The 24262-nt window shown below is 45.9% G+C and overlaps 3 protein-coding genes and 2 non-coding genes across 7 annotated transcripts in view; 3 read left to right on the top strand and 2 right to left on the bottom strand.

Moving 5' to 3' along the window:
* Positions 1-24262, bottom strand: part of LOC148142996 (endogenous retrovirus group 3 member 1 Env polyprotein-like) — a 512937-nt gene that overhangs the window by 97317 nt on the left and 391358 nt on the right. The window lies entirely within an intron of this gene.
* Positions 1-24262, bottom strand: part of LOC148143001 (uncharacterized) — a 323712-nt gene that overhangs the window by 227937 nt on the left and 71513 nt on the right. The gene's annotated exons all lie outside the window — the stretch shown is intronic.
* The window catches only part of LOC148143002 (uncharacterized), an 86529-nt gene that overhangs the window by 22758 nt on the left and 39509 nt on the right, over positions 1-24262 (top strand). Inside the window, exons 2-3 of the mRNA XM_087975771.1 lie at positions 1582-2373; positions 15991-15995. Coding sequence (XP_087831897.1) covers positions 1582-2373; positions 15991-15995 — 797 coding nt within the window. The remainder of the gene's footprint in view (positions 1-1581; positions 2374-15990; positions 15996-24262) is intronic.
* Positions 16060-16133, top strand: trnan-auu (transfer RNA asparagine (anticodon AUU)). The gene has a single exon. It is a non-coding gene; the product is annotated as a tRNA-Asn (tRNA).
* On the top strand, positions 22722-22793 carry trnae-cuc (transfer RNA glutamic acid (anticodon CUC)). The gene has a single exon. It is a non-coding gene; the product is annotated as a tRNA-Glu (tRNA).

The raw sequence follows: 24262 nt of genomic DNA, 5'->3' as shown, positions 1-24262 counted from the left end.
CAGTATTCCTCATTGCAGCTTCAAGGTTTTGAGTCCTCTTCTTCCGCGTTGGCTCCAGCACATTCGGCTTCCTTTCCCCACCCCGCCTCCCCATCCCCGCCCTGAGCCGTTGATGGTTCCATTGTTTATAAAATCAAGAGCGGGATGGATAGGGTAAATAGACAAGGTCTTTTCTCTGGGAGTGTAGAACTATAGAGTAATAGGTTAAGGGTGAGGGGGCGAGGAATTTAAAAGGAACCTAAGGGGCAATTCATGCAGAAGATTGCACGTGTAAGGAAAGAGCTGCTAGAGGAAGTAGTAGATGCTGGTATAATTATGACACATTTAAAAGGCATCTGGATCGGTTTATGAATAGGAAGGGTTTAGAGGGATATGGGCCAAATGCTGGCAAATGAGACCAGATTCAGCGAGGATATCTGGTCAGCATAGACCAGTGGACCAAAGGACCTGTTTCTGTGCTGTATATCTAGATGACTCTGGTTTGCCACGCCAGTCTGTTCAATTTCTCTCTGGTGTCATAGCCTTGATGTTTCATTCTAAAACTCCTGTGGGGGCACGTTAACCATTTTGTGTCTGATTGATTGCCAAGAAGTTGCATTGCAGGTTCATCCTGAATTTACACACTACACACAAGGGCGGCACGGTAGCACAGTGGTTAGCACTGCTGCCTCACACCGCCAGAGACCTCGGTTCAATTCCCGCCTCAGGCGACTGACTGTGTGGAGTTTGCACGTTCTCCCCGTGTCTGCGTGGGTTTTCTCCGGGTGCTCCGATTTCCTCCCACAATCCAAAAATATGCAGTTTAGGTGAATTGGCCATGCTAAATTTCCCGCAGTGTTAGGTTAGGGGTATGGGTGGGTTGCGCTTCGGCGGGGCCGTGTGGACTTGTTGGCCCAAAGGGCCTGTTTCCACAATGTAACGCACTCTAATTTTTACTACCAAAAATCAGACCTGCTCACTCTCAACAGGATCCCAATGTCGTGGAAGATATTAATTTTCAGGTGGAGGGATCCAACATTCAGAAAGATGTCAGTTGTGACTGTTCTGCTCTTCTGTCCCTGTCAGATCCTGAATCAGCACTTTCAGGAGAATTAGAATGGAGTGAGAAGAGAGGGAGAGAGAGAGAAGGATGGTGCTTTCAGTTTTGTGGAATAACAAAAGAAAAGAATGTTCTGCAGAAAGTAGAATTGCTTGTTCTGAATTTCTACCCTGGACTGACAGTGATGACTTTTGTAATCTCTTTTCAGGGTATTTGATATGAAGATGAAGTTTCAAAATCAACAGATGAAAGGCATATGCCTGAACCATTGACTCTCCTGCTCCTCAGATGCTGCCTGACCTGCAGTTTTCGACTCTGATTCTCCAGCATTTGTGAGTCACTCAATCCATCAGGACTGCAACAATTTTCAACTGTGATCCAATTGGTTCCTGTTTCAGTACGTTTTCAGCATCAGTGGGACTGGAAGAGAGCCCCTACTGTTGCAGCAACGCACTGAGTGTCGAGCCTGAAACAGTTATCTAGCCTGAAAAGAGGAATTCAAGGCAGGGAGGGGACATACACGCGTTTGTGTGCAACTGTAGCTTCGGCCATTGAGAAACCATGGAAGTGTGGCGACTGCGGGAAAGGCTTCCGTGTCCCGTCTGCCCTGGAGACACATCGGCGCAGTCACACCAGGGAGAAGCCATTCTCGTGTCCTGAGTGTGGGAAGGCCTTCAGTGATTCCTCCGCCCTGCTGAGGCACCGGCGGGTGCACACAGCGGAGAGGCCCTTCAGCTGCCCTGAGTGCAGGAAGAGCTTCAGCGATTCCTCCACCCGGCTGAGGCACTTGCGGGTTCACACAGGGGAGAGGCCCTTCAGCTGCCTCAAGTGTGGGAAGGCATTCAACGATTCCTCCGCCCTGATGAGGCACCAGTGGGTGCACACAGGGGAGAGGCCCTTCCGCTGCCCCGATTGTGGGAAGGTGTTCACTCGCTTCTCCCACCTCGTGATTCACCGGCGGGTCCACACCGGTGAGAAGCCCTTCCCCTGCCCCAAATGTGGGAAGGCCTTCAGCGATTCCTCTGACCTGCTGACCCACCAGCGGGTCCACACCGGCGAGAGGCCATTCACCTGCTCTGTCTGCGGGAAGTGCTTTACACGCTCTTCCGACCTGCTGAAGCACCAGCGGGTCCACACTGGGGAAAGGCCCTTCAGCTGCTCTGTGTGCGGGAAGGGCTTTACCCAACCCTCCCACCTGCTGACACACCGGTGTGTCCACACTGGAGAGAGGCCTTTCACCTGCCTCGAGTGCGAGAAGGGCTTTGCTGTCTCCTCCACGCTACTGACGCACCAGCGGGTCCACACTGGGGAGAGGCCGTTTGCCTGCCCCGAGTGTGGGCAGAGGTTCACAATGTCCTGCAGCTTGAACAAGCACCAGCGGAGGCACCAATGCTCCTAACAATCAGATTCTGCCGGTAACGCTGCTGAGGGTCACCCCCAGGACAGAACCTCCTGCCCTTTCTGACAGTGAGGGTAGTGGGAGAGTTGGTAGGCTTTTTTGTTTTCTACTGGGGGAGTGGGGGTGGTGGCTCAGTGGTTAGCACTGCTGCCTCATAGCGCCAGGGACCCAGATTTAATTCCATCCTCAGGGTGACTGTCTGTGTGGCGTTTGCATGTAATTCCCCGCTGTGTCTGCGTGGGTTTCCTCTGCATGTTGCAGTGTCTTCCCAAAGTCCAAACGTGCGCATGTTTGGGCGAATTGGCCAAGCTAAATAGTCCCATAGTGTTGATGAATGTGTAGGTGTGGTGCCTTAGTTAGGGGTAGTGCAGAGTCATAGGGTAGGAGAATGTGTCTGGGTGAGTTACTCTTCAAAGGGTCGCTCTGAACTTGTTGGGCAGAAGGACCTGTTTCCTCACTGTAGTGATGCTATGATTCTGTGAACGTTGCTTCCAGTGGGCGCTGCTGCTCATTGAGCCCAGGACCCGCACAAACCTACGACCACAAGACTATTGGAGCAGAAGTTAGGATATTTTGACCCATCGAATCTGCTCCACCATCTGTTAGAGACAAAATAAAAAACTGCAGTTGCTGGAATCTAAAATAGACAAACAGGAGGCTGGGCACAACAAGGCAGGCAGCACCAGGAGGTGGAGAAGTTAGCATTTCAGGTATGATCCCTCAGGACTGAAGAAGGGTTCTACCCGAAACGTTGACAACTCCATCAGAAATGATTTATCAGGATGTTGTTAGGACTAGAGGGAATGGGTTTAGAGTGAAAGGGGAAAGATTTAAAAGGGACCGAAAGGGAAAACTTTTCATGCAGTGTGGTGCGTGTATGGAACAAGCTGCCAGAGGAAGTGGAGGAAGCTGGTAGAATTTAAAAGACATTTGGTTGGGGACATGAATAGAAAGGGTTAGAGGGATTTGGGCCAAGTGCTGGCAAATGGGACTAGATTAATTTAGAATATCTGGTCAGCGTGGACGAGTCGGACTGAAGGATCTGTTTCCGCGCTGTACCTCTCTATGACTACCGGTCCTGATGTAAGTTTAGAATTGAGTAACTTTGAATAATTCAATCTTGTTGAATTCGCCTCCTGAAAGGTTTCAAATGAACCCCTCCAAGCGATATGAGTTAACTACGCCGAGTTGGATAATGTATCCCATCAAGTTCAACATGAATGCGCAGTTGAAGAAGTTGAAGTCAGAAGTCACACAACACGAGGTTACAGTCCAACAGGTCTATTTGAAATCCCAAGCTTTGGGAGCATTGCTCCTTCATCAGTGCTGCTCCTTCATCACTTCACCTGAAAGCTCATGAGTTCAAATCAATCTATTGGGATTCTCACCTGGTGTTGTGTGACTTCTGACCTGTCTACCCCCAGCACCTCCACATCAGAGTTGACGAATGAGATCAGATTTTATTCAGCATGATTTAGTGAGATATTCATCTGGCTGCCCTTATGCCTGAAACATCGATTCTCCTGCTACTCGGGTGCTGCCTGACCTGCTGTGCTTTTCCAGCACCACACTCTCAACTCTGATCTCCAGCATTTGCAGTCCTCAATTTTTCCTGGTTCATGTGAAAACTCAACATTGTCAGAGTTACGAAGAGACGCCAGTCACAGAGTACTCTTGCACAGAGACAGGCCCTTCAGCTCAAACTGGTCCATGCTGACCAAAATGTTTGTCAACACTAACCTCATTTCCCTGCACTTGGCCCATATCCTTCTCAAGCTTTCCTACCCATGTATTTGTTGAAACGCCTTTTCAATATTGTTAATGTACCTGTTTCAACCACTTCCACTGGCAGCTGTTTCCCCAGGCGAACTACACTCTGTAAATATTTTGCCCCACATTTCTTCTTCCATCTTTCTCCTCTCGCCATAAAAACGCGTCCTTGGACTTGAAATCCTCCCCCTAGGGAAGAGACAGCTACCATTAACCCAAATCTACCCCTCATGGTTTGAAAATATTGCCTCTCAACTTCCTCTGCTCCAGTGGAAAAGCATCCCAGCCTATCCAGCCTAAATTCTAATTTGATAATAATGGCAGTGATGATTTTGGCTGTGTGTGTGTCAAGGATCTCTCATTTCTAAGCCAATGCTGTGCCTCTTAAGTTCACCTGATCTTAAAACGAATGGCACCCCATTCATTTAAAATGTCCATGTTTTCTGTGTAAAGTCGGTCCTGGTCAGGAAATAGGCATTGGTGTCTTATATTCCCGTAGACTTCTTGTGACCGGGTTCATATGCTCTGTTTTGAGATGTATGAGTAAATCTTCAGAACAAAAGATTAATGCAGCCCTTTATTCATGTCTCATTATTAAAAACACTTTCTCCATTTACAGATGTGATTGAGAAGCTTCTCCCAATGAATCTTTGACTGATAACCGCATTTGTCAGGCTTTTGAAAGTCACTGCAGCTCTGTCACAGCACAGGGGAGGGCTCTTTCAGACACAACGCGTCATGCAGAAAATTCTCCCACATTAGTCGAGCAAAGTAGACGTCTTTTTAAGACATTGTGAAAATTGAAAGGGTTCAGAAAAGGTTTGGAAGGATGTTGCCCGGGTTGCAAGGTTAGAGCAACAGGGAGAGGCTGAATACGCTGGTACTATTTTCCCTGAAGCTTTAGAGTCAGCCAGAAACATCTGTTGAATCAGGAAACATCTCTTCCTGCAGCAGCTTCAGACAGACTGCTTGCTAAAACCAAAAGCAGGGGAAAAGAATGGGACAACTGCCCTTTCATTGTAGAAGAGTTTTAGAAAAAAAAGTGTCAAACCCTTTTCCCGGATTGTTGCCTTAGCCAGTATCTGTTAACCATTAGCGAAAACGTTAAACCTGGATGAATGGGAAGCCATTTACAACCCCTCCTGAAAATAAACCAACAACGTAATCTTAAAGGAGCAACATGATCACAACAAAAAGCACCTGAACTGAAACATTTGTATCAAAGGGCTGTACAGTTAGCAGGACAAGAAAACACATTTGCAATTTCACCAATCAATTTAAATCAGCCCCATTGGCTACCAAAAACTTATTAAATTTAAATCCTAAAGTTTTGACAACAGGACCAATCCTATCATAAAGAATTGGTGCTCTCAGTCATCTGTGTATGAGAGAAAGCATCATTTAGAAAAATAGAGAAGGGCATTCCTGATAGAGGAATCGGAGGAGGCATCCCCGACAGAAGATGGCACAGAATATTCCGGAAGACACATAACCTGGTTGTAATCTGAGAGATTAAATTCTATTATGTGTTATCTGAGTGGGACATGTATTGATTGGAACAGCATACCAGAAGAATCTTGATTTATTCCAGAATACTCAGTAGTTAGGAAGGATTTATTCAGTTTGTTAGTAGTTTTGTTCATTTGTTCACCGTGAGAGTTGGTTAAATAAATTGCTGATTGTCGGTTGTAAAGTGTCAGGGATTTACTTTTAACACTACAGCAGGTTACACCACTTATCACACTGACTTTACAGATTAAAGGGCAACGTGCCACTCTTTGGACGTTTCGGTTTGAGATCTTGGAGAGTGGTGGGGCGGGGTTCAGCCTTCGCTTTGTAACAGTATTGATGACATTCTCTTGAATGCAATGGAGTCAATATTAATCCCAGCCTCTTGGTGTGGTTGTGGGTGAATCACCTTAATTTGGCTCCTGACTCAGAAACCGCACAGACAATCAAATGCTGAAACAATTATTTGCACTTTATTGCACGTAGCAACCAGAAATAAAACCTCTCAAGTTCATTCAGCTTCACCAACCCCCCCCCCCCCCCCCCCCCAAACCTGGCTATCACCCAGTTGATGGCTGAATTTAACTGGGTTTCCACCGACAGTGCCCATCTCTGGAAGTGTCCAGGGGTTTGATGCAGTATTATTCTTTTAAGTACTGCTGCTGCTTTATCATTCTGGAGTTGAATTTTGGTGGCGTTTCCTCAATTTCAAATCTGTGGTGTGACTTTTTTTTAAGACTCTAACATCACCTCACATTGCTGGAGACCTCAGGTCTGTAGTTTACCTTCTTATCCTTGAGGGTTAGCTGTCTGTTTGAAACAGCCTGCCCTGCAATTAACCCCTCTATGTCAGGGCTTTCCTTCCACAGGCAGAATTAATTGTCCTTTTGTCACACCATTGTAAAATAACATTATCTTACCTGTCCCAAGAAACAACTTATTGTGTTGCCTCCTTCTTCCCAGGGATGGTTAACAAGCCATTTATCGTATTGAATCTGCTTTGCTATTCAATCATGGCTGATATGTTTCTTAACCCCATTCTCCCGTAACGTTTGAGCCCCTTGATACTCAAGAATGAGTGAATGGTGGAGCAGACTCAATGGGCTGAATGGCCTAATTTCACTTCCTGTGGTGTCACAGTTTCTCGTCAGCCCTTTCATTTCTTGCTCCAGAAAGCGTTATTGTTGAGTCGTGAAGTTTGGGAAGTTCTGGAGTTTACAAGTGCACACCACGCTCCTCTATGCCTCCTCCTCAGCCTTAAAGTAAAGGGAAGACGTTTTAGAACAGAAATAAGGAAAACTTCAGACAGAGAGTGGTAATCGATGGAATTCACTGCCCCGGAAGGCTGTGGAGGTAAGATCATTGAATATATTTTCTTGAGTATCAAGAGGATCAAAGGTTATAGGGAGAACGGGGTTGAGAAACTTATCAGCCATGACTGAATGGTGGAGCAGACTCGATGGGCTGAATGGCATAATTTCTGCTCCTATAGTCTAATGATATGCTGATGTGTGGAGGGGTGAGGATGGGGGAAAAGAGCTAAAGAGGGGAATACAATTAAGGTGAAGCTGGATACAGATACATAGGAAATACAAGAATTGTACGATAAATTTCAGACCACATAGAAGCACTGGCAGGGCTTACTGAAGATCTACAATATGCTGCAGTTCGATATTACAAGCCCATAAACAACTGCAAATCAGACAAGGTATTTTCAGAAGTTGGACCATGAACGCCTGAAGCTGCTGCTGCTCTTTCTCTCTCTCTCTCTCTCTCTCTCTCTCTCTCTCTCACGCAATGAAGATTGATCTTCACCCAGACTAGAACTTCTTTCCTCTGTCCAAATATTTGTGAACGCAGACCTTATTTTGAAGGATGGCATGTTGTCTGATCATCACAATTAAAGGGGTGTCTTCCCCCTGATATGCAAAGGGACAGTCAGTCAGGGGAGGGCAGGGTCACGTCTTGTGTTGTTGTGTGGAATCTGTGACAGCTGCAACAATTCATCCCAACTCCTGTACTCAGTGCTCTGACTGATGAAAGCAAGCATGCCGAAAGTCTTCTTCACCGACCTGTCTACCCATGACTCCACTTTCTAGGAGCTATGAACCTTGGTTTGAATTACTGCATATGAAACAGATTTGGTGCTTATCTCAAATCTAATTCGGTATTTTATACTGAATGCCATGACTGATGAAGGCCAGTGTGCCAAACAATTTCTACCTGTGACTCCATTTTCAGAGAACTGTGAACCTGTACTCCAAGATCCCTCTGTTCCACTACACTCCTTAAGGTCCTACCATTCACCATGAAATTCCTACCTTGATTTGACTATACAAAATGTAAGACCTCACACTTATCTATATTAAACTCCATTTGCCATTAACTTTAAACCTATGCCCTCTAATTTTGGACTTCCCCACCCCAAGGGAGAAGACCTTGCCTATTTACCTTACCCATGTCCCTCATGATTTTATAAATGTCTTTAATGTCACCCCTCAGCCTCCAAAGCTCCAGGGAACATAGCTCCAATCTATTCAACCTCTTCCTGTAGCTCAAACCCTCCAACCCTGGCAGCATCCTTGTAAATATTTTCTGAACCCTTTCAAGTTTCACAACACCCTTCCTGTAGCAGAAAGCACAGAAATTGCATGCAGCATTGCAACAATGATGGAACCAATGTCCTCTCTGAAGAGGATTTTAAAACAATATTTATAACTACAAGCAAATCAGGTTAGTTGGGCATGACTTTCCCAAAGCAGTTTGTTTTGGTTGTCCTTCATTAACCTATGCTTTAAAATATATAAGAAAATATTTTGAGGGATGGGATTGTTGCTAGCACGTCCAACATTTGCTCCCCATCCCTCATGGCCTTTGGACTGAGCGATTGGCTTCCTGCGAAAAGGCAGTTGAGAGTCAACCACATTGTAGTAGGTCTGGAGTCACATGATGTGAGCGTGTGCACGCGTGTGAAGAGTTGTCAGTGGTAGATTTCCCTCCCTAAAAGAACACTTTCACAACACTCTGTCATGACTGGACAAAAACAACAGTTCTGGCAGCATCTATGAGGAGACGACAGTGTTACTGTTTTGAGTCCGGTGGCCTTTCAAAATTAGGCTGGATTCAAAACATTAACTGTTTTCTTTCCACAGATGCTGCCAGACCTGCTGCATTTCCCCAGCAATTGTGCCTTTTGTTGCTGATCTCCAACAGCTGCAATTCATTGTCTTAGCCAATAATGGTTTCCTGGTTGCCAGTGCAGAGATAAACTCTCATTTCCAGATCTTTTTATTCGTTGAAAATAAAGTCCACTAGCATCCATGATGGGATTTTAATTTTTGTTCTCAGAAGACCGAGATCTTTGGGCTACTTAACCAGTATCACTAGATCGCAATCTTCCCTTCACTGACAGTGACATTGACAATCTTGTCCTGAATATTTTTCATTATTCATTCATGGAACGTGACACTTGGTCTCCCAAAAAATAACCAAGTGCCAATTCAGAGGGCAGTTAAGAGTCAACCACATGACTTTGGATCAAGAGTGACACATTCACCAAACTGGGAAAGGACTGAAGATTTCCTTCCTTAAAAAAAGGTTATTAGTGAACAAGATAGGTACTTATGATAATTGATAAGATCACTAAAGCAGCGATAAGTTTATATTCCAGATACATAAATTGATTTCAAATTGCATCGGGGCCATAGCAGCATCAATTTGAAACTCCAGATGTTAAATCCAGTAACAATGCCCAAATGCCACCAACTCCCTACAATCTCTAGGCTTCCAACACTGACTGGTCTGTAATTGACAGTTGCATCCTTTTCCTCCTTACTATTTACTCAAAGTTTGTGCGAAGATTTGTCGCTCGGGTGCTCGTTGTTGTGTGACCCCTAGGACTCATAACGGTACACAAACCAACAGCCACGCTCAGACAACAACTCACCAGAACGAAGGACCCGATACCCAACATGAGCAAGACGGATGTAGTGTACAAAATACCATGCAAGGACTGCACTCAACACAATATAGGACAAACAGGAAGACAGCTAACAATCCGCATACATGAACATCAACTAGCCACGAAACGACACGGCCAGCTATCCTTCGTAGCCACACACGCAGACAACAAGCAACATGAATTCGACTGGGACAACACTACTATCATCGGGCAAGACAGACAGAGAACAGCCAGGGAATTCCGAGAGGCATGGCATTCATCCACAAACTCCATCAACAAACACATCGACCTGGACCCAATATACCAACCACTACAGCGGACAGCTGAAACTGACAACCGGAAGCGGCAGGGTCAGACCACTATAAACACCGGAGGAAACATCAAAGAAGCGCTTCGCAGGAGGCTCCCAAGCACTGATGATGTCGCCTAGCCAGGGGACGAAATGTTTGCAACAAAAACTTCCAGCTCGGTGAACAGAATTACTATTTACTATTCAATTCAGCCCATTGAGTTGACTCTGCCATTTGTTCAGATCACGATTATTCTGGGAAACATTTACTCCATTTTGCTGCCATTTCCCCATAATCCTCAATTCGCTTACTGATTTAAAAAAAATCTATCTCAGCCTTGAATGCACGTAACAACCCAGGCTCAACAGCCCTCTGTAGTATCAAGTTCCACAGATTTACTGCCCTCAGGAGAAATTCCTATCTGTCCTAAACATGCAATCTCTTATTTGGAGGTTACTTCCTCTGGTTCCAGACTCGCCCACTTTTCCACGTCGAGCCTGTCTAGTCTCCTCAGAATCTTGTACGTGACAATAAGGTTACCTCTAATTCTCCAACTTCTAATAAGCACAGGCCCAAACTATTCAGTTCTCCTCATAAGACGTTCTTTCCATCCCTGGTATCATCATGGTCAACCTTCTCTGGACTGCCTCCAATGCCAATATATCTTTCCTACAGGTAAAGGGCTCTAAACTGTTCACAGTATTCAGTTGTGGCCTGACTAATGCCTTACATAGGTTCACTATAACCTCCCTACATTTCTACTCTATTGAAAAGGCCAACCTCCCATTTGCCTCCCTATTACTCACTGAAATTGGATGAAGAGATTCGTGGACGTGATTCCAAATCCCTCTATTCTAAAACTTTCTCCATTAATATTCATTTCTTCACCTCCTGACAAACTGTATTACCTCATTTTCCCATCTGCCAAGCTTTCGCTCATTTGCTTAACCTGTCTATATCCCTCTCCAGATATCTAATGTCATCCTCACCACCTGCTTTCACATCAACTGTCTCTTCTACAAATTTAGCAATAGTACCTTCACTTTACTTATCCAAGTAATTCGTATATATATTGTAAATAATGTTGGCCCCAGCGCTGATCCCTGTGGTACACCACGAGTTACAAGTTGTCATCCTGAACATGCCCCTTACCACAACTGTGGTAGTTAGCCAATCCTCTATCCATGCTAACATACAGCCTCCCAACACTGTGGGCTCTTTGCTTACTATTTCATGAGATGTGAATGTCATTGGCTGTGCCAACAACTCTTCCCAAACACACCTTGAAAAGGTGGTGCTCAACTGCCTCTTAAATTGCTTCACAAATATGATGTGGACTGCAACAACGTTCAGGAGTGAGTTCCAGCATTTTGGTCAATAACAAAGAAACAATGCGATATATCTTGCAGTCGGAAGCCTGTGTTCACACTTGTCTGTTCTTGGTGGTTGAGGTCATGACTTGGAAGGTGCTTTTGAACCACCACCACTCATGCAATCAAGCCAGACTGATAGATTGGGGCCCGAGACTCTGCCATTTTGACTTCCCTCATCAATCTACATTCTTTCCAGCGAAGTTTCAGTCTCAAACCGCCATGTCTTCTGTTACGGCTTAAAAGATAAGAATACACATGATTACCAACCGTATTTTGGGTTGTATAAATCTTTGCCTGCCAGAATTATTTTCCAAAAGACTTTAATTAAACTGGGTGACTGCATGAAATGGTTTGTTGGTCAGACTATAATCATCATCCTCAAAGGAGACAATGCCAGTAATACCATTGAACTCGTCTTTTTGTTTAAAAAGCACAAGTTCTTGATTTGTTTTTACAACTTACTGGCATTACACCATTGATTTTGTTTTACAACAATCCAACAGATTAATTAATAATACACAGTGAATACCAAGGCTGATTAATGTGAAATTAAATTTGACTGAAAATGTAAAATCGAGATGAGAGATAACAAATGGGGGAAGGGCAGAAGGCAGGAAATGCAGCATCACAGAAGGTGCTCCTCCAGGGAGTGTATTTTACCAACTACAACTGCGAAATATAAACAAACACTCTGACATGATCCTCCGGTTTTAATGTAAACCATACTCCCATACAATAGGTACCATTTAAATAAATTAATAGATACAAGCCTTGAGCAAATCCAGCCTCCAGCCGGGCCCCCCGCTTCTTGGAGCTCGGAGAGGGGTTCCCACTCATTCATTCAACAGGAGGCGGCTCAATTTATTGTAATGGGCACGGAGGGTACACTGGTCGTGTCTCATGTTGAGGAGGAAGCTGTTTCCTCTCATTCAACTCAAGAGGACCTATTTACTGGAGGTTTTTTTTTGTGGTGCAGCTGTAGTCACCCATAGAGCCCTGAGGCTCAGGTTCAAATCCCACTGCTCCAGTGTGTGTAATAACATTACTTCCCAAGTCACGTGCCAATTGGCACAGGGAGAAGAAAATTAGGGAAGTAAACACGTCAACCTGTTCAATGCTATCTCCAATCATTTCACTTCCTGTCCCATTCGTACTCCAGGGAGCCCAGCCTCGTTTCACGAAGGTTCTTTTTGAGAAGTTTAATCGGGCATTTTTGCACAAGTCAAGTTAAGAAAGCTGGGATCTCTCGCCAGACTGCGCGGGAGACAACAACAGTAATTCTCGGCGGGGAGGCTGAATTATGAATTCACTAATAGCCTCCCCTAAGCGATGGCACAGCGGATGCCAACGCCTGTCTCTGTGGCGCATTTGTTCAGCGCGTTCGGCCGTCAACCGAAAGGTTGGTGGTTCAAGCCCAACTAGGGTGGCAGTGTTTGCTGTTCTTCCTTGGCTTCGAAGCTGCACGCTTTTAATGGGGTCAGGAAAGTGTTCCCCAAACGGAAATCCTCTCCCCAAAGGGGTTTCTGAATTGAATTAATGTCTAACGTAAGGGACTGCGGATGCTGAGAAGCCGAGACAAAAAGACAAACTCGGCAGGTTTGACAGTACCTGTCGGAGAAAACAGAATTTTGAAATGTTGTCTCTGATTCTCTTTCCACAGATGTTGCCTGACCTGCTGAGTTCCTCCTGCAATTTCTAGTTTTGTTTTTAACGGAAATTTCACCTTTTGGGATGAAACATCTCGACTCGCCATGTGCAGATATTTAATCCTTTCGAATCACTGTGAAGTGATTGGATTCAAACAAACTCTGCGATGATTTACTCTTTCTCAGCTCCACAGGCAGGCAGACCTGGGAAGTGAAGTTGTCAGTGTGGTTCTGTATTCGTGGGCCGAGTGGTTCATGCGATGGACTTGAAATCCATTGCGGTTTCCCCACGCAGGTGTGAACCCTGCCGACTACAAAATGAGAAATGTCGTCGAAAAGAAGGGGAGCTTGCTCCCCGGTTTCTTCTTTAAGATTCAAATCAGTGGAGGGGGAAAAGTATTTCACTCACATTGGGACTGGTGGGAATCTGCAACCCACTGCCTGTTCGGGTGGAACAAGCAGATACCCGCAGAGATTTGTTTGAGGCTGTGAAGAAAGTGTTTGGAAATGAGATTAGAACAGGGACGGGCATGAAATCGTGATCGAAATGAAGCAGGCACCTGAGGACAAGGGTGTTTCCTTTGCCAGTGAAAGATGCTGCTTCACAAAGTTGGGCCTGTGGAAGGGAATCAGTGACGGTGATTATCTTTGGTTGTTCACCTTGTGAAGGTTCCCATTGCTGCGCATGTCCGTGTTAACGTCAGAACTCTGCAGCGTGGTGGCGTTAGATACGCACAGGGCCCGGGCGCAATGGATGACGCATCTGCTCCACCTACCTGTTTGAAATGCAGCTCACAGCTTCTTCACACACCCCAATTAATCTTTCTCATTGTCCTGAAGCCGGCATACGGTTTGAATTCCCGATCTGCGAGAATGGGAATCTTTTCACTGTCTCGCGTCAGTCAATGTCCCTGAGAACATCGGAGTCAAGTCACAGCGCTGTCAGAGGAGGGGAAGCTGAAATAGCCCCACACGCTGCTCACGGGCATATTTTATTTTCCCCAACTCACCGCCTCAACCACTGCTGCTCCTGGGAGTGGAAAGGAACAATCACCAAACCCCAGTCTTAGCTTTGTGAATCTTCAGAAAATCCGCACACGTTCATCCCTTCGGATTTTCTATCCTGGGCTGAGAGGGATTTGTATTGTCACTCTTTTGTAGGACATTGCAAGTGGATGTTTTGCAGAAAAGCACCACAATGCAATCTGATTAATCAGGACCTGGATGTTTTCGGTCTTTGAATGTAAGTGTTGTGCTCAACAACTTTGTTGTTCACAGTTTATAATACTTATCTTCCCAGTCCACTGTATCACTTGTTGAAAATGTTTAATTTGCGTCTTGTAATCCTTTCACTGTCTGCTAATGAGGATCGCGTTTCCGTGTTTTACCTAAATTATCTTGACCTTGCATACCTCAAGCCTCAAGCTAATTTCACGAGAAACCTTCTCCAGTTCAAAAGCCAACTGTTAATGATGGCTCTGTTTCTTGTCACGTATCCAATTTCAGATCGATGTTGTTAATGTCCCTTTTATTCCTTCAGATCCAAGTTTCGCTCTCAGGGCTAGAACAGAACTGTCACCAAATACATTTACCAATCTACGTTCATCCTACCGATTGTATTAGCATCATCAACACTTCTCATCAAAATAACTCGAGAGACTTTTATCACAATTTTCTGTGAACAGTTCTACATTAGCTTTGCTGAATGAACCCCAAATTTCTTGAAGTGGCTCCTTATTTTCGGCCCTGATTATTAATCTCTCTATGCATGGGAATGGATCCTTCCCACCCGCTCTATCACTCATCCATGTGTGTAGTTCAATTCGATCTCCCATCAGCCTCCTTTGTCCTGATCAAATCCAGGGGAACAGGATACGTTGGGGCTATGGCGCGGACAGGACAAGCCCAATACTCACCTTTCCTGTTAGAACCATTCCATGAGAAATTTTAGACCACAACTTTGGGCGTGCAGTTGTGGCCGAACACTTAAGGTGTTGGCGTAGAGATCCTTTGGGGCTCCCCCGCCCAAGGTGGTAACCTGCTGACTATGCTTTCTTCGCTGGCGATTTTAAATGACTTCCTGTTGGTTGCATTATCGCTCAAACTTCACTAAACCCGTCTCAATAAAGTCCCGCTTTCTCATGTCTGGGAATTGATTGCCATGCAGGTAACTCTGGTTCTGAACAAACAACGTACCAGCCTCATAACGCCAGCTCTGTTTACCTTTCCACAGATGCTGCTCGACCTTTTGGCTTTCTGCAGTATTCTCTGTGTTTATTAGGCACAAGTGCTGCTTTTCATTCAAGAACTTCAATCCCTGTCCTCTGGTAACTGACTCTGGTCAGTGGCAATTGGTTCTTCTGATCATTAATCTGCCCATTCCCACCGCTTCTTCTCCCATCATTACCAACAGCCCCAGGAAATCTCCAGTTAACCTTCTTTGCTCCAAAGCGAACATTCCCAACGTTGAGAATGTCTCTCCAAAATGGAAATTCCTCATCCCTGGACATGACGCAAGGGGTACAATTGGGAAGAGATTTTGGCAAAATATTGTCAGTTAGGAAATGGAAAAATGTTCATGAAGCAAAACAGAAATCCCAGTCTCCAGCTTTGTGAATCTTTAGAAACTCTTTGGGAAGCGGATTTAGAGGAGAATGAAAGATGAACTGTCCGATTGAGTAGAGACTGTCCTGACACCGTCCCCTTGTTGAAGAGGCCGGGAGATTGACTCTGATGTTCACGGGACATGAACTGATCTGAGACATTGAAAGAATTGTCGTTCCTGCACATCAGGAATTCAAACCCCTTCTCGTCTCCGAGCCAATGAGAGAACTCGGGAACAGGCAAAACACGGAAAGGCTCGAAGGGCGACGGCCCCGGAGTAAGAAAGCTAGTTCCTCCTGACGTGGATGAGTCTCCAGCCTGTCCCCGGTGTCTCCACAATAAATCTCCCAGGCTTTATAATGGAAAAGTAAAACTGATAGACGCCAAATGTAATTCTAGGCGGGGTGGCTGAATTATGAATTCGCTAATAGCCTCCCCTAAGCGATGGCGCAACCCTCGTGGTCCCCTGTCTCTGTGGCGCAATTGGTCAGCGCGTTCGGCTATTAACCGAAAGGTTGGTGGTTCGAGCCCACTCAGGGGCGGTGTGTTCGTTGTTATTCCTTGGTTTCAAAGCTGTGTGCTTTTGATGGGGTCAGGAAAATGTTCCCCAAACGGAAATCTTCTCCACAAAGGGGTTTCTGAATTGAATTAATTTCGAACGTCAGGGACTGCGGATGCGGAGAAGCCGAGACAAAAAGAGAAACTCGGCAGGTTTGACAGTACCTGTCGGAGAAAACAGAATCCTGAAATGGTGCCTCTGATTCTCTTTCCACGGATGCTGCCTGACCTGCTGATTTCCTCCTGCAATTTCTAGTTTTGTTTTTAACTGAAAGTTCATTTCATCTTTTGGGATGAAACACCTAAATATCTGCAAACACCGTGTGCAGATATTTAACTCTTTCGAAACACTGTGAAGTGATTGGATTCAAACAAACTCTGCGATGATTCACTCTTTCTCAGCTCCAAAGGCACACAGACCTGGGAAGTGAAGTTGTCAGTGTGGTTCTGTATTCGTGGGCCGACTGGTTAATGCGATGGACTTGAAATCCATTGCGATTTCCCCACGCAGGTGTGAACCCTGCCGAGTACAAAATGAGAAATGTCGTCGAAAAGAAAGGGAGCTTGCTCCCCGGCTTCTTCTTTCAGATTCAAATCAGTGGAGGGGGAAAAATATTTCACTCACATTGGGGCTGGTCGGGAATCTGCAACCCACTGCCTGTTCGGGTGGAACAAGCAGATACCCGCAGAGCTTCGTTTGAGGCTGTGAGCAAAGTGTTTGGAAATGAGATTAGAACAGGGACGGGCATGAAATCGTGATCGAAATGAAGCAGGCACCTGTGGACAAGGGCGTTTCCTTTGCCAGTGAAAGATACTGCTTCACAAAGTTGGGCCTGTGGAAGGGAATCAGTGACGGTGATTATCTTTGGTTGTTCACCTTGTGAATGTTCCCATTGCTGCGCATGTCCGTGTTAACGTCAGAACTCTGCAGCATGGCGGCGTGAGGTACGCACAGGGCCCGGGCGCAATGGATGACGCATCTACTCCACCTACATGTTTGAAATGCAGCTCACAGCTTCTTCACACACCCCAATTAATCTTTCTCATTGTCCTGAAGCCGGCATACGGTTTGAAGTCCCGATCTGCGAGAATGGGAATCTTTTCACTGTCTCGCGTCAGTCAATGTCCCTGAGAACATCGGAGTCGTCACAGCGCTGTCAGATGAGGGGAAGCTGAAATAGCCCCACACGCTGCTCACGGCCACATTTTATTTTCCCCAACTCACCGCCTCAACCACTGCGGCTCCTGGGAGTGGAAAGAAAACAATCACCAAAACCCAGTCTTAGCTTTGTGAATCTTCAGAAAATCAGCAAACGTTCATCCCTTCGGATTTTCTATCCTGGGCTGACAGGGATGGGTTTTGTCACTCTTTTGTAGGATATTGCAAGTGGATGTTTTGCAGAAAAGCACCACAATGCAATCTGATTAATCAGGACCTGGATGTTTTCGGTCTTTGAATGTAAGTGTTGTGCTCCAGAACTTTGTTGTTCACAGTTTATAATACTTATCTTCCCAGTCCACTGTATCACTTATCGAAAATGTTTAATTTGCGTCTTGTAATCCTTTCACTGTCTGCTAATGAGGAAAGCGTTTCCGTGTTTTACCTAAATTATCTTGACCTTGCATACCTCAAGCCTCAAGCTAATTTCACGAGAAACCTTCTCCAGTTCAAAAGCCAACTGTTAATGATGGCTCTGTTTCTTGTCACGTATCCAATTTCAGATCGATGTTGTTAATGTCCCTTTTATTCCTTCAGATCCAGGTTTCGCTCACAGGGCGAGAACAGAACTGTCACCAAATACATTTACCAATCTACGTTCATCCTACCGATTGTATTAGCATCATCAACACTTCTCATCAAAATAATTCGAGAGACTTTCATCACAATTTTCTGTGAACAGTTCTACATTAGCTTTGCTGAATGAACCCCAAATTTCTTGAAGTGGCTCCTTATTTTAGGCCCTGATTATTAATCTCTCTACGCATGGGAATGGATCCTTCCCACCCGCTCTATCCCTCATCAATGTGTGTAGTTCAGTTCGATCTCCCATCAGCCTCCTCTGTCCTGATCAAATCCAGGGAAACAGGATACGTTGGGGCTATGGCGCGGACAGGACAAGCCCAATACTCACCTTTCCTGTTAGAACCATTCCATGAGAAATTTTAGACCACAACTTTGGGCGCTTAGCTGTGGCCGAACACGTAAGGTGTTGGCGTAGAGATGCTTTGGGGCTCCCCTGCCCAGGCTGGTAACCTGCTGACTATGCTTTCTTCGCTGGCGATTTTAAATGACTTCCTGTTGGTTGCACTATCGCTCAAACTTCACAAAACCGTGCTCAATAAAGCCACGTTTTCTTATGACTGGGAATTGATTGCCATGCAGGAACCTCGGTTTCTGAACAAACAACGTACCAGCCTCACAACGTCATCTCTGTTTACCTTTCCGCAGATGCTGCTCGACCTGTTGGCTTTCTGCAGTATTCTCTGTGTTTATTCGGCACAAGTGCTGCTTTTCATTCAAGAACTTCAATCCCTGTCCTCTGGTAACTGACTCTGGTCAGTGGCAATTGGTTCTTCTGATCATTAATCTGCCCATTCCCACCGCTTCTTCTCCCATCATTACCAACAGCCCCAGGAAATCTCCAGTTAACCTTCTTTGCTCCAAAGCGAACATTCCCAACCTTGGGAATGTCTCTCCAAAATGGAAATTCCTCATCCCTGGACATGACGCAAGGTGTATAATTGGGAAGAGATTTTGGCAAAATATTGTCAGTTAGGAAATGGAAAAATGTTCATGAAGCAAAACAGAAATCCCAGTCTCCAGCTTTGTGAATCTTTAGAAACTCTTTGGGAAGCGGATTTAGAGGAGAATGAAAGATGAACTGTCCGACTGAGTAGAGACAGTCCAGACAGCGTCCCCTTGTGGAAGAGGCCGGGAGATTGACTCTGATGTTCACGGGACATGAACTGATCTGAGACATTGAAAGAATTGTCATTCCTGCACATCAGGAATTCAAACCCCTTCTCGTCTCCGAGCCAATGAGAGAACTCGGGAACAGGCAAAACACTGAAAGGCTCGAAGGGCGACGGCCCCGGAGTAAGAAAGCTAGTTCCTCCTGACATGGATGTGTCTGCAGACTGTCCCCGGTGTCTCCACAATAAATCTCCCAGGCTTTATTATGGAAAAGTAAAACTGATAGATGACAATTGTAATTCTAGGCGTGGAGGCTGAATTATGAATTCACTAATAGCCTCCCCTAAGCGATGGCGCAGCCCATGTCATCGCCTGTCTCTGTGGCGCAATTGGTCAGCGCGTTCGGCTGTTAACCGAAAAGTTGGTGGTTTGAGCCCACCCAGAGGCGATGAGCTTCTGGTTGCCTGTCACTTTAACACGCCACCCTGTTCCCTGGCCCACATCTCTGTCTCAGGCATGCAGCAGTGTTCCAGCAAAGCTCCGCTCCAGATGGAAGACCAGCGCCTCATATTCCGTTTGGAATCCTCCAGTCTTCAAGATCGAGTTCAATATTATTTGGACCCGAACTCCCGCATGCTCTTGATCCCTACCACACCCACACGAGGCCTTGTTATCACATCGTCTGCTGTTACACACGACTTATTGTTAGCCAGGAATAGTCTCCATGAACAGTTAGTCACCCTCCGACACAGATCGTTATTCTCTCCTTTGTCCCTCCAATGTTCTCCCTCTGAACTCGTGGCAAAGAGAGCAATGTGGACTGATATCCCTGAGCCAGCTCTTTGTCCCATCTCCAGGAACCGGGTTCTCTCCACTGGCGGATAATTAAACCACTTTGTTGTTGCGTTGACGTGAGGAGATTGTATAAATATAAACTTTTCTAAATCCCCACCTTCCGTTGATTGAACTGTGAGTTCACTCTGATTCACAACACGTGTCACAGCGCAATTTGAGGCCCACATTAGCTCTGCTGGTTCTACACAGCAAGTAAACGAGAGTCTCTATTCGTATCATTCTCTTGCCTTCGCCCTGTAAATCTCCACATTGTTACTTTGGACATGACCACCGAATTCCCTTTTGTGTTCTTGAATCTGCCTCCTTGTCACGGTCAGACAGGGACAAGAAAGTGTTCTTCCTAATGTCACTTTTACTTTTTTTTCCAAATGCCTTGAAATCTCTGCCAATTTTTTGGGAAATTCTCATTCCTGCACATGAGGCTGAATTGATTTAATTTCTAACGTAAAGGACTGCGGATGCTGAGAATCAGAGACACAAAGAGGAGCTGCTGGAGGAACTCAGCCGGTTTGGCAGTACCTGTGGGAGAAAACAGAGTTCTGAAATATTGTCTCTGATTCTCTTTCCACCGATGGTGCCTGACCTGCTGAGTTGCTCCTGCAATTTCTGTTTTTGCTTTTAACTGAAAGTTTATTGCATCTTTCGTGATGAAACAACCAGACTCGCCATGTGCAGATATGTAACCCTTTCGAAACCTGTGAAGTGATTGTATTCAAACAAATCCAGCAATAACTCACTCTTTCTCAGCTCCACAGGCAGGGAGACCTGGAAAATGAAGCTGTCAGTGTGGTTCTTTATTCGTGGGTCGAGTGGTTAATACGATGGATTTGAGATCGATTGCGGTTTCCCCACGCAGGTGTGAACCTTGCCGACTACAGTTGAGAAATGTCGTCAAAAAGAAAGGAAGACTGTTCCCCGGTTTCTTCTTTAAGATTCACATCAGTGGAGGGGTTGGAAATCTGCAACCCATTGCCTGTCAGGGTGGAACAAGCAGATACCCACAGAGCTACTTTTGAGGCTATGAGCCAAGTGTTTGGAAATGAGACGAGAACAGTGAGGGGCGTGAAGTCGTGATCGAAATGAAGCAGGCACCTGAGGACGAATGTGTTTTATTTGCCAGTGAAAGATACTGCTTCACCAAGTTGGGACAATGGAAGGGAAGCAGTGACGGTGATTATCTTTGGCTGTTCCTCTTGTGAATGTTCCCATTGCTGCGCATGTCCGTGTTAACGTCAGAACTCTGCAGCATGGTGGCGTCAGGTACGCTCAGTGCCAGGGGCGCAATGGATGACGCATCTGACTCCACCTACCTGTTTGAAATGCAGCTCACAGCTTCTTCACACACCCCAATTAATCTTTCTCATTGTCCTGAAGCCGGCATACGGTTTGAATTCCTGATTTGCGGGAATGGGAATCTTTTCACTGTCTTGCGTCAGTAAGTGTCCCTGAGAACATCAGAGTCACGTCACAGCGCTGTCAGAGGAGGGGAAGCTGAAATCGCCCCACACGCTGCTCATGGACATACTTCACTTTCTCCAACTCACCTCGCCAACCACTGCGGCTCCTGGGAGTGGAAAGGGAACAAACACCAAAACCCAGTCTCAGCTTTGTAAATCTTCAGGAAATAAGAAATCTGTTCATCCTGTTGGATCTTCCATCCTGGCCTGACAGCGTTGATTTTAAATGGCTGTCCAGTCAGTGCCGATTCGTTTTGGCTGAAAAAAATCTTCCTTATCTCATCCCAGCATTTCTTGCCACAGAGAACTGTGCAGCAGAGTTCATGTATATATTTCCTTGTATGGTATTTTGTAAATAACATTCGTTTGCGGGTTGTTTGTATAGGCTATTCCAGGTTCATTAGCCGCTGTTTAAGTGTGTTGGTAGGTTTGTGGGCTACCATGATGCTGAGAGTGTTGAGTTGTCTGGACATCATTTCCCAGATGTCTTTTATGTAAAGTAATGTGGCTAGGGTTTCTGCACACGTTATGTCTGCTTGTGTCAGTTTGTTGATGTGAAATCGACACACTGGGTTTATTGGGCAGGCAAAAGTGCGGATTGCAGATGCTGGAAACCAGAGTTTAGATCAGAGTGGTGCTGGAAAAGCACAGCAGGTCAGACAGCTTCCGAGGAGCAGGAAAATCGACTTTTCGGGCAAAAGCCCTTCATCCTGAATGGAAGCAGGACGCCTCCAGGGCGGAGAGATAAATTGGGGGGTGGGGGTGTGCTGGGCCGAAGGTAGCAAAGAGTACAATAGGTGAGTGGGGGTGGGGATGGAGGTGACAGGTCAGAGAGGAGGGTGGAGCGGATAGGTGGGAAGGGAGATTGGCAGGTAGGACAGGTCATGAGGATAGCACTGTGCTGGAAGTTTGGAACTGAAGTAAGGTGTGGGGAGGGGAAATGAGGAAACTGGTGAAGTCTACATTAATGTTCTGGGTTTGAATTTATCTGAGGCGGAAGATGGGGCGTTCTTCCTCCAGGCATCGGGTGGGGAGGGAGCGGCGATGGAGGAGGCCCAGGACTTACATGTCCTCGGCAGAGTGGGAGGGGGTGTTGAAATGTTGGGCCAGAGGGCGATGGGGTTGATTGTTGCGGTTGTCCTGGAAATATCCCCTCAAGCGCCGTGACTGGACTCTGCGAGGAGTCTCCAGCCTCCCCAATGTGGAGGAGACCGCATCGGGAGCAATGGATACAAGAAATGACATTGTTGGATGCACAGGTGAAAGCTTGCTGACGACCGCGGCCCAGGTTCGATTTCCGGGCAGGAAAGTAATTTTTAGGAGAGCTGACACGCGGAATCCGCATTTCCCTGGTGGTCTAGTGGTTAGGATTTGGCGCTCTCACTGCCGCGGCCCGGGTTCGATTCCCGGTCAGGGAAACCATTTTCAGGGGTGCAGGCTACCCATTCTTCTTAAATGCGCTGTGTAATTATTTATAGTCGTTCCTGGGTGCTGCAGTGTGTCGTGGCTCGTTGAAATAGTGTCCTGATTCAGATTTGTTTGTATGTGGAGGGATGATTGCTTCTGTAGTTAAGTACTTGGTTCGTGTGCGTTGTTTTCCTGTAGAGGCTGTTTTGAATTTACCATTGACTGTTTGCTCTACTGTGACATCCAGAAATGGCACTTTGTTGTTGTTCTCCTCTTTTGTGAATTTTATGTCAGCGAGGATATTGTTGATGGTGTTGTAGGTTTCCTCTAATTTGTTTTAGTTTTTGATGACAAAAGTGTCATCACTGTAGTGGACCCAAAGTTTGGGTGGATCGTTGGAAGGGCTGTTTGTTCGAGTCTCTGCATTATTGCTTCTGCTCGGAATCCTGATACTGGTGGTTTCATGGGTATTTCGTTGATTTGTTTGGAGGGCTTGTTGCTGAATACGAAGTGGGTGGTAAGACACAGTTCTACGAGGTTGACAGTACTATCTTTGCTGATGAAGTTGGTGCTGTGTTTGTGTCTCTGGTTCTTCGAGTAGTGTCTTCAGTTTTCTTTGGCCAAGTTGATGTTAATGGATGTGAACAGGGCTGTTATGTCAAAGGACAGCATTATTCCATACTCTTCTATCTTAGTGTCTTTGGTGTTCAGGAATTCTTGGATGGAGTAAATGGAGTGGCGTGAATCTTCGACTTGGTGTTTTCAGTGGAGGCCTTTGACTCGTCTGTACACTGGTGTTCCAAATGGTGAGGCTTTGGGCCTGAGGGGGGCTCCTGGTTTGAAGAGGAGAACAACAACAAAGTACCATTCTTAGATGTCACAGTAGAGCGAACAGCAAACGGGGAACTTCAAACTAGCGTCTACAGAAAAACAACACACACAAACCAAATACATAACCACAGAAACAATCATCCCAACACCCACAAACGTTGCTGCAGCAGGACATTACTTCAACGAGCCACTACACACTGCAGCACAGAGAAACTACGAAGAGCAGAAGAGGAATACGTATATAGTGTATTTAAGGAGAACGGGTCCCCAATAAACCCAGTCCGCCGATTTCTCATTGATGCTTCCAAGCTGACTTTCAAAAATTCGGTTTGTCCCTCCATTCTTTCCTGTTTGTTTTTTGTGGGTTTTGAAAGCTTTCGCAATCCTCTGACTGAGTATTGGAGTTGGGAAGTTATGTTGTGGCTGTACAGGACATTGGTTAGACCACTTTTGGAATATTGTGTGCAATTCTGGTCTCCTATCAGAAGGATACTGTGAAATTTGAAAGGGTTCTGAAGCACCAGTGGGTCTACAGAGGGGAAGAGGCCCTTCTGCTGCCCTGAGTGTAGGAAGGCCTTCAGTGATTCCTCTGCCTGCTGCCGCACCAGTTGGTCCACGCCGGGGAAGGCTGTTCTCCGGCCCCAAGTGC

Source organism: Chiloscyllium plagiosum, unplaced genomic scaffold, assembly GCF_037043375.1.
Source record: "Chiloscyllium plagiosum isolate Xiang-an unplaced genomic scaffold, Cpla_swu_hap1 HiC_scaffold_27, whole genome shotgun sequence".
NCBI classification, from domain to species: domain Eukaryota; kingdom Metazoa; phylum Chordata; class Chondrichthyes; order Orectolobiformes; family Hemiscylliidae; genus Chiloscyllium; species Chiloscyllium plagiosum.
Note: the sequence above shows the minus strand (reverse complement) of the source record. Positions and strands in the feature narration are given on the sequence as shown.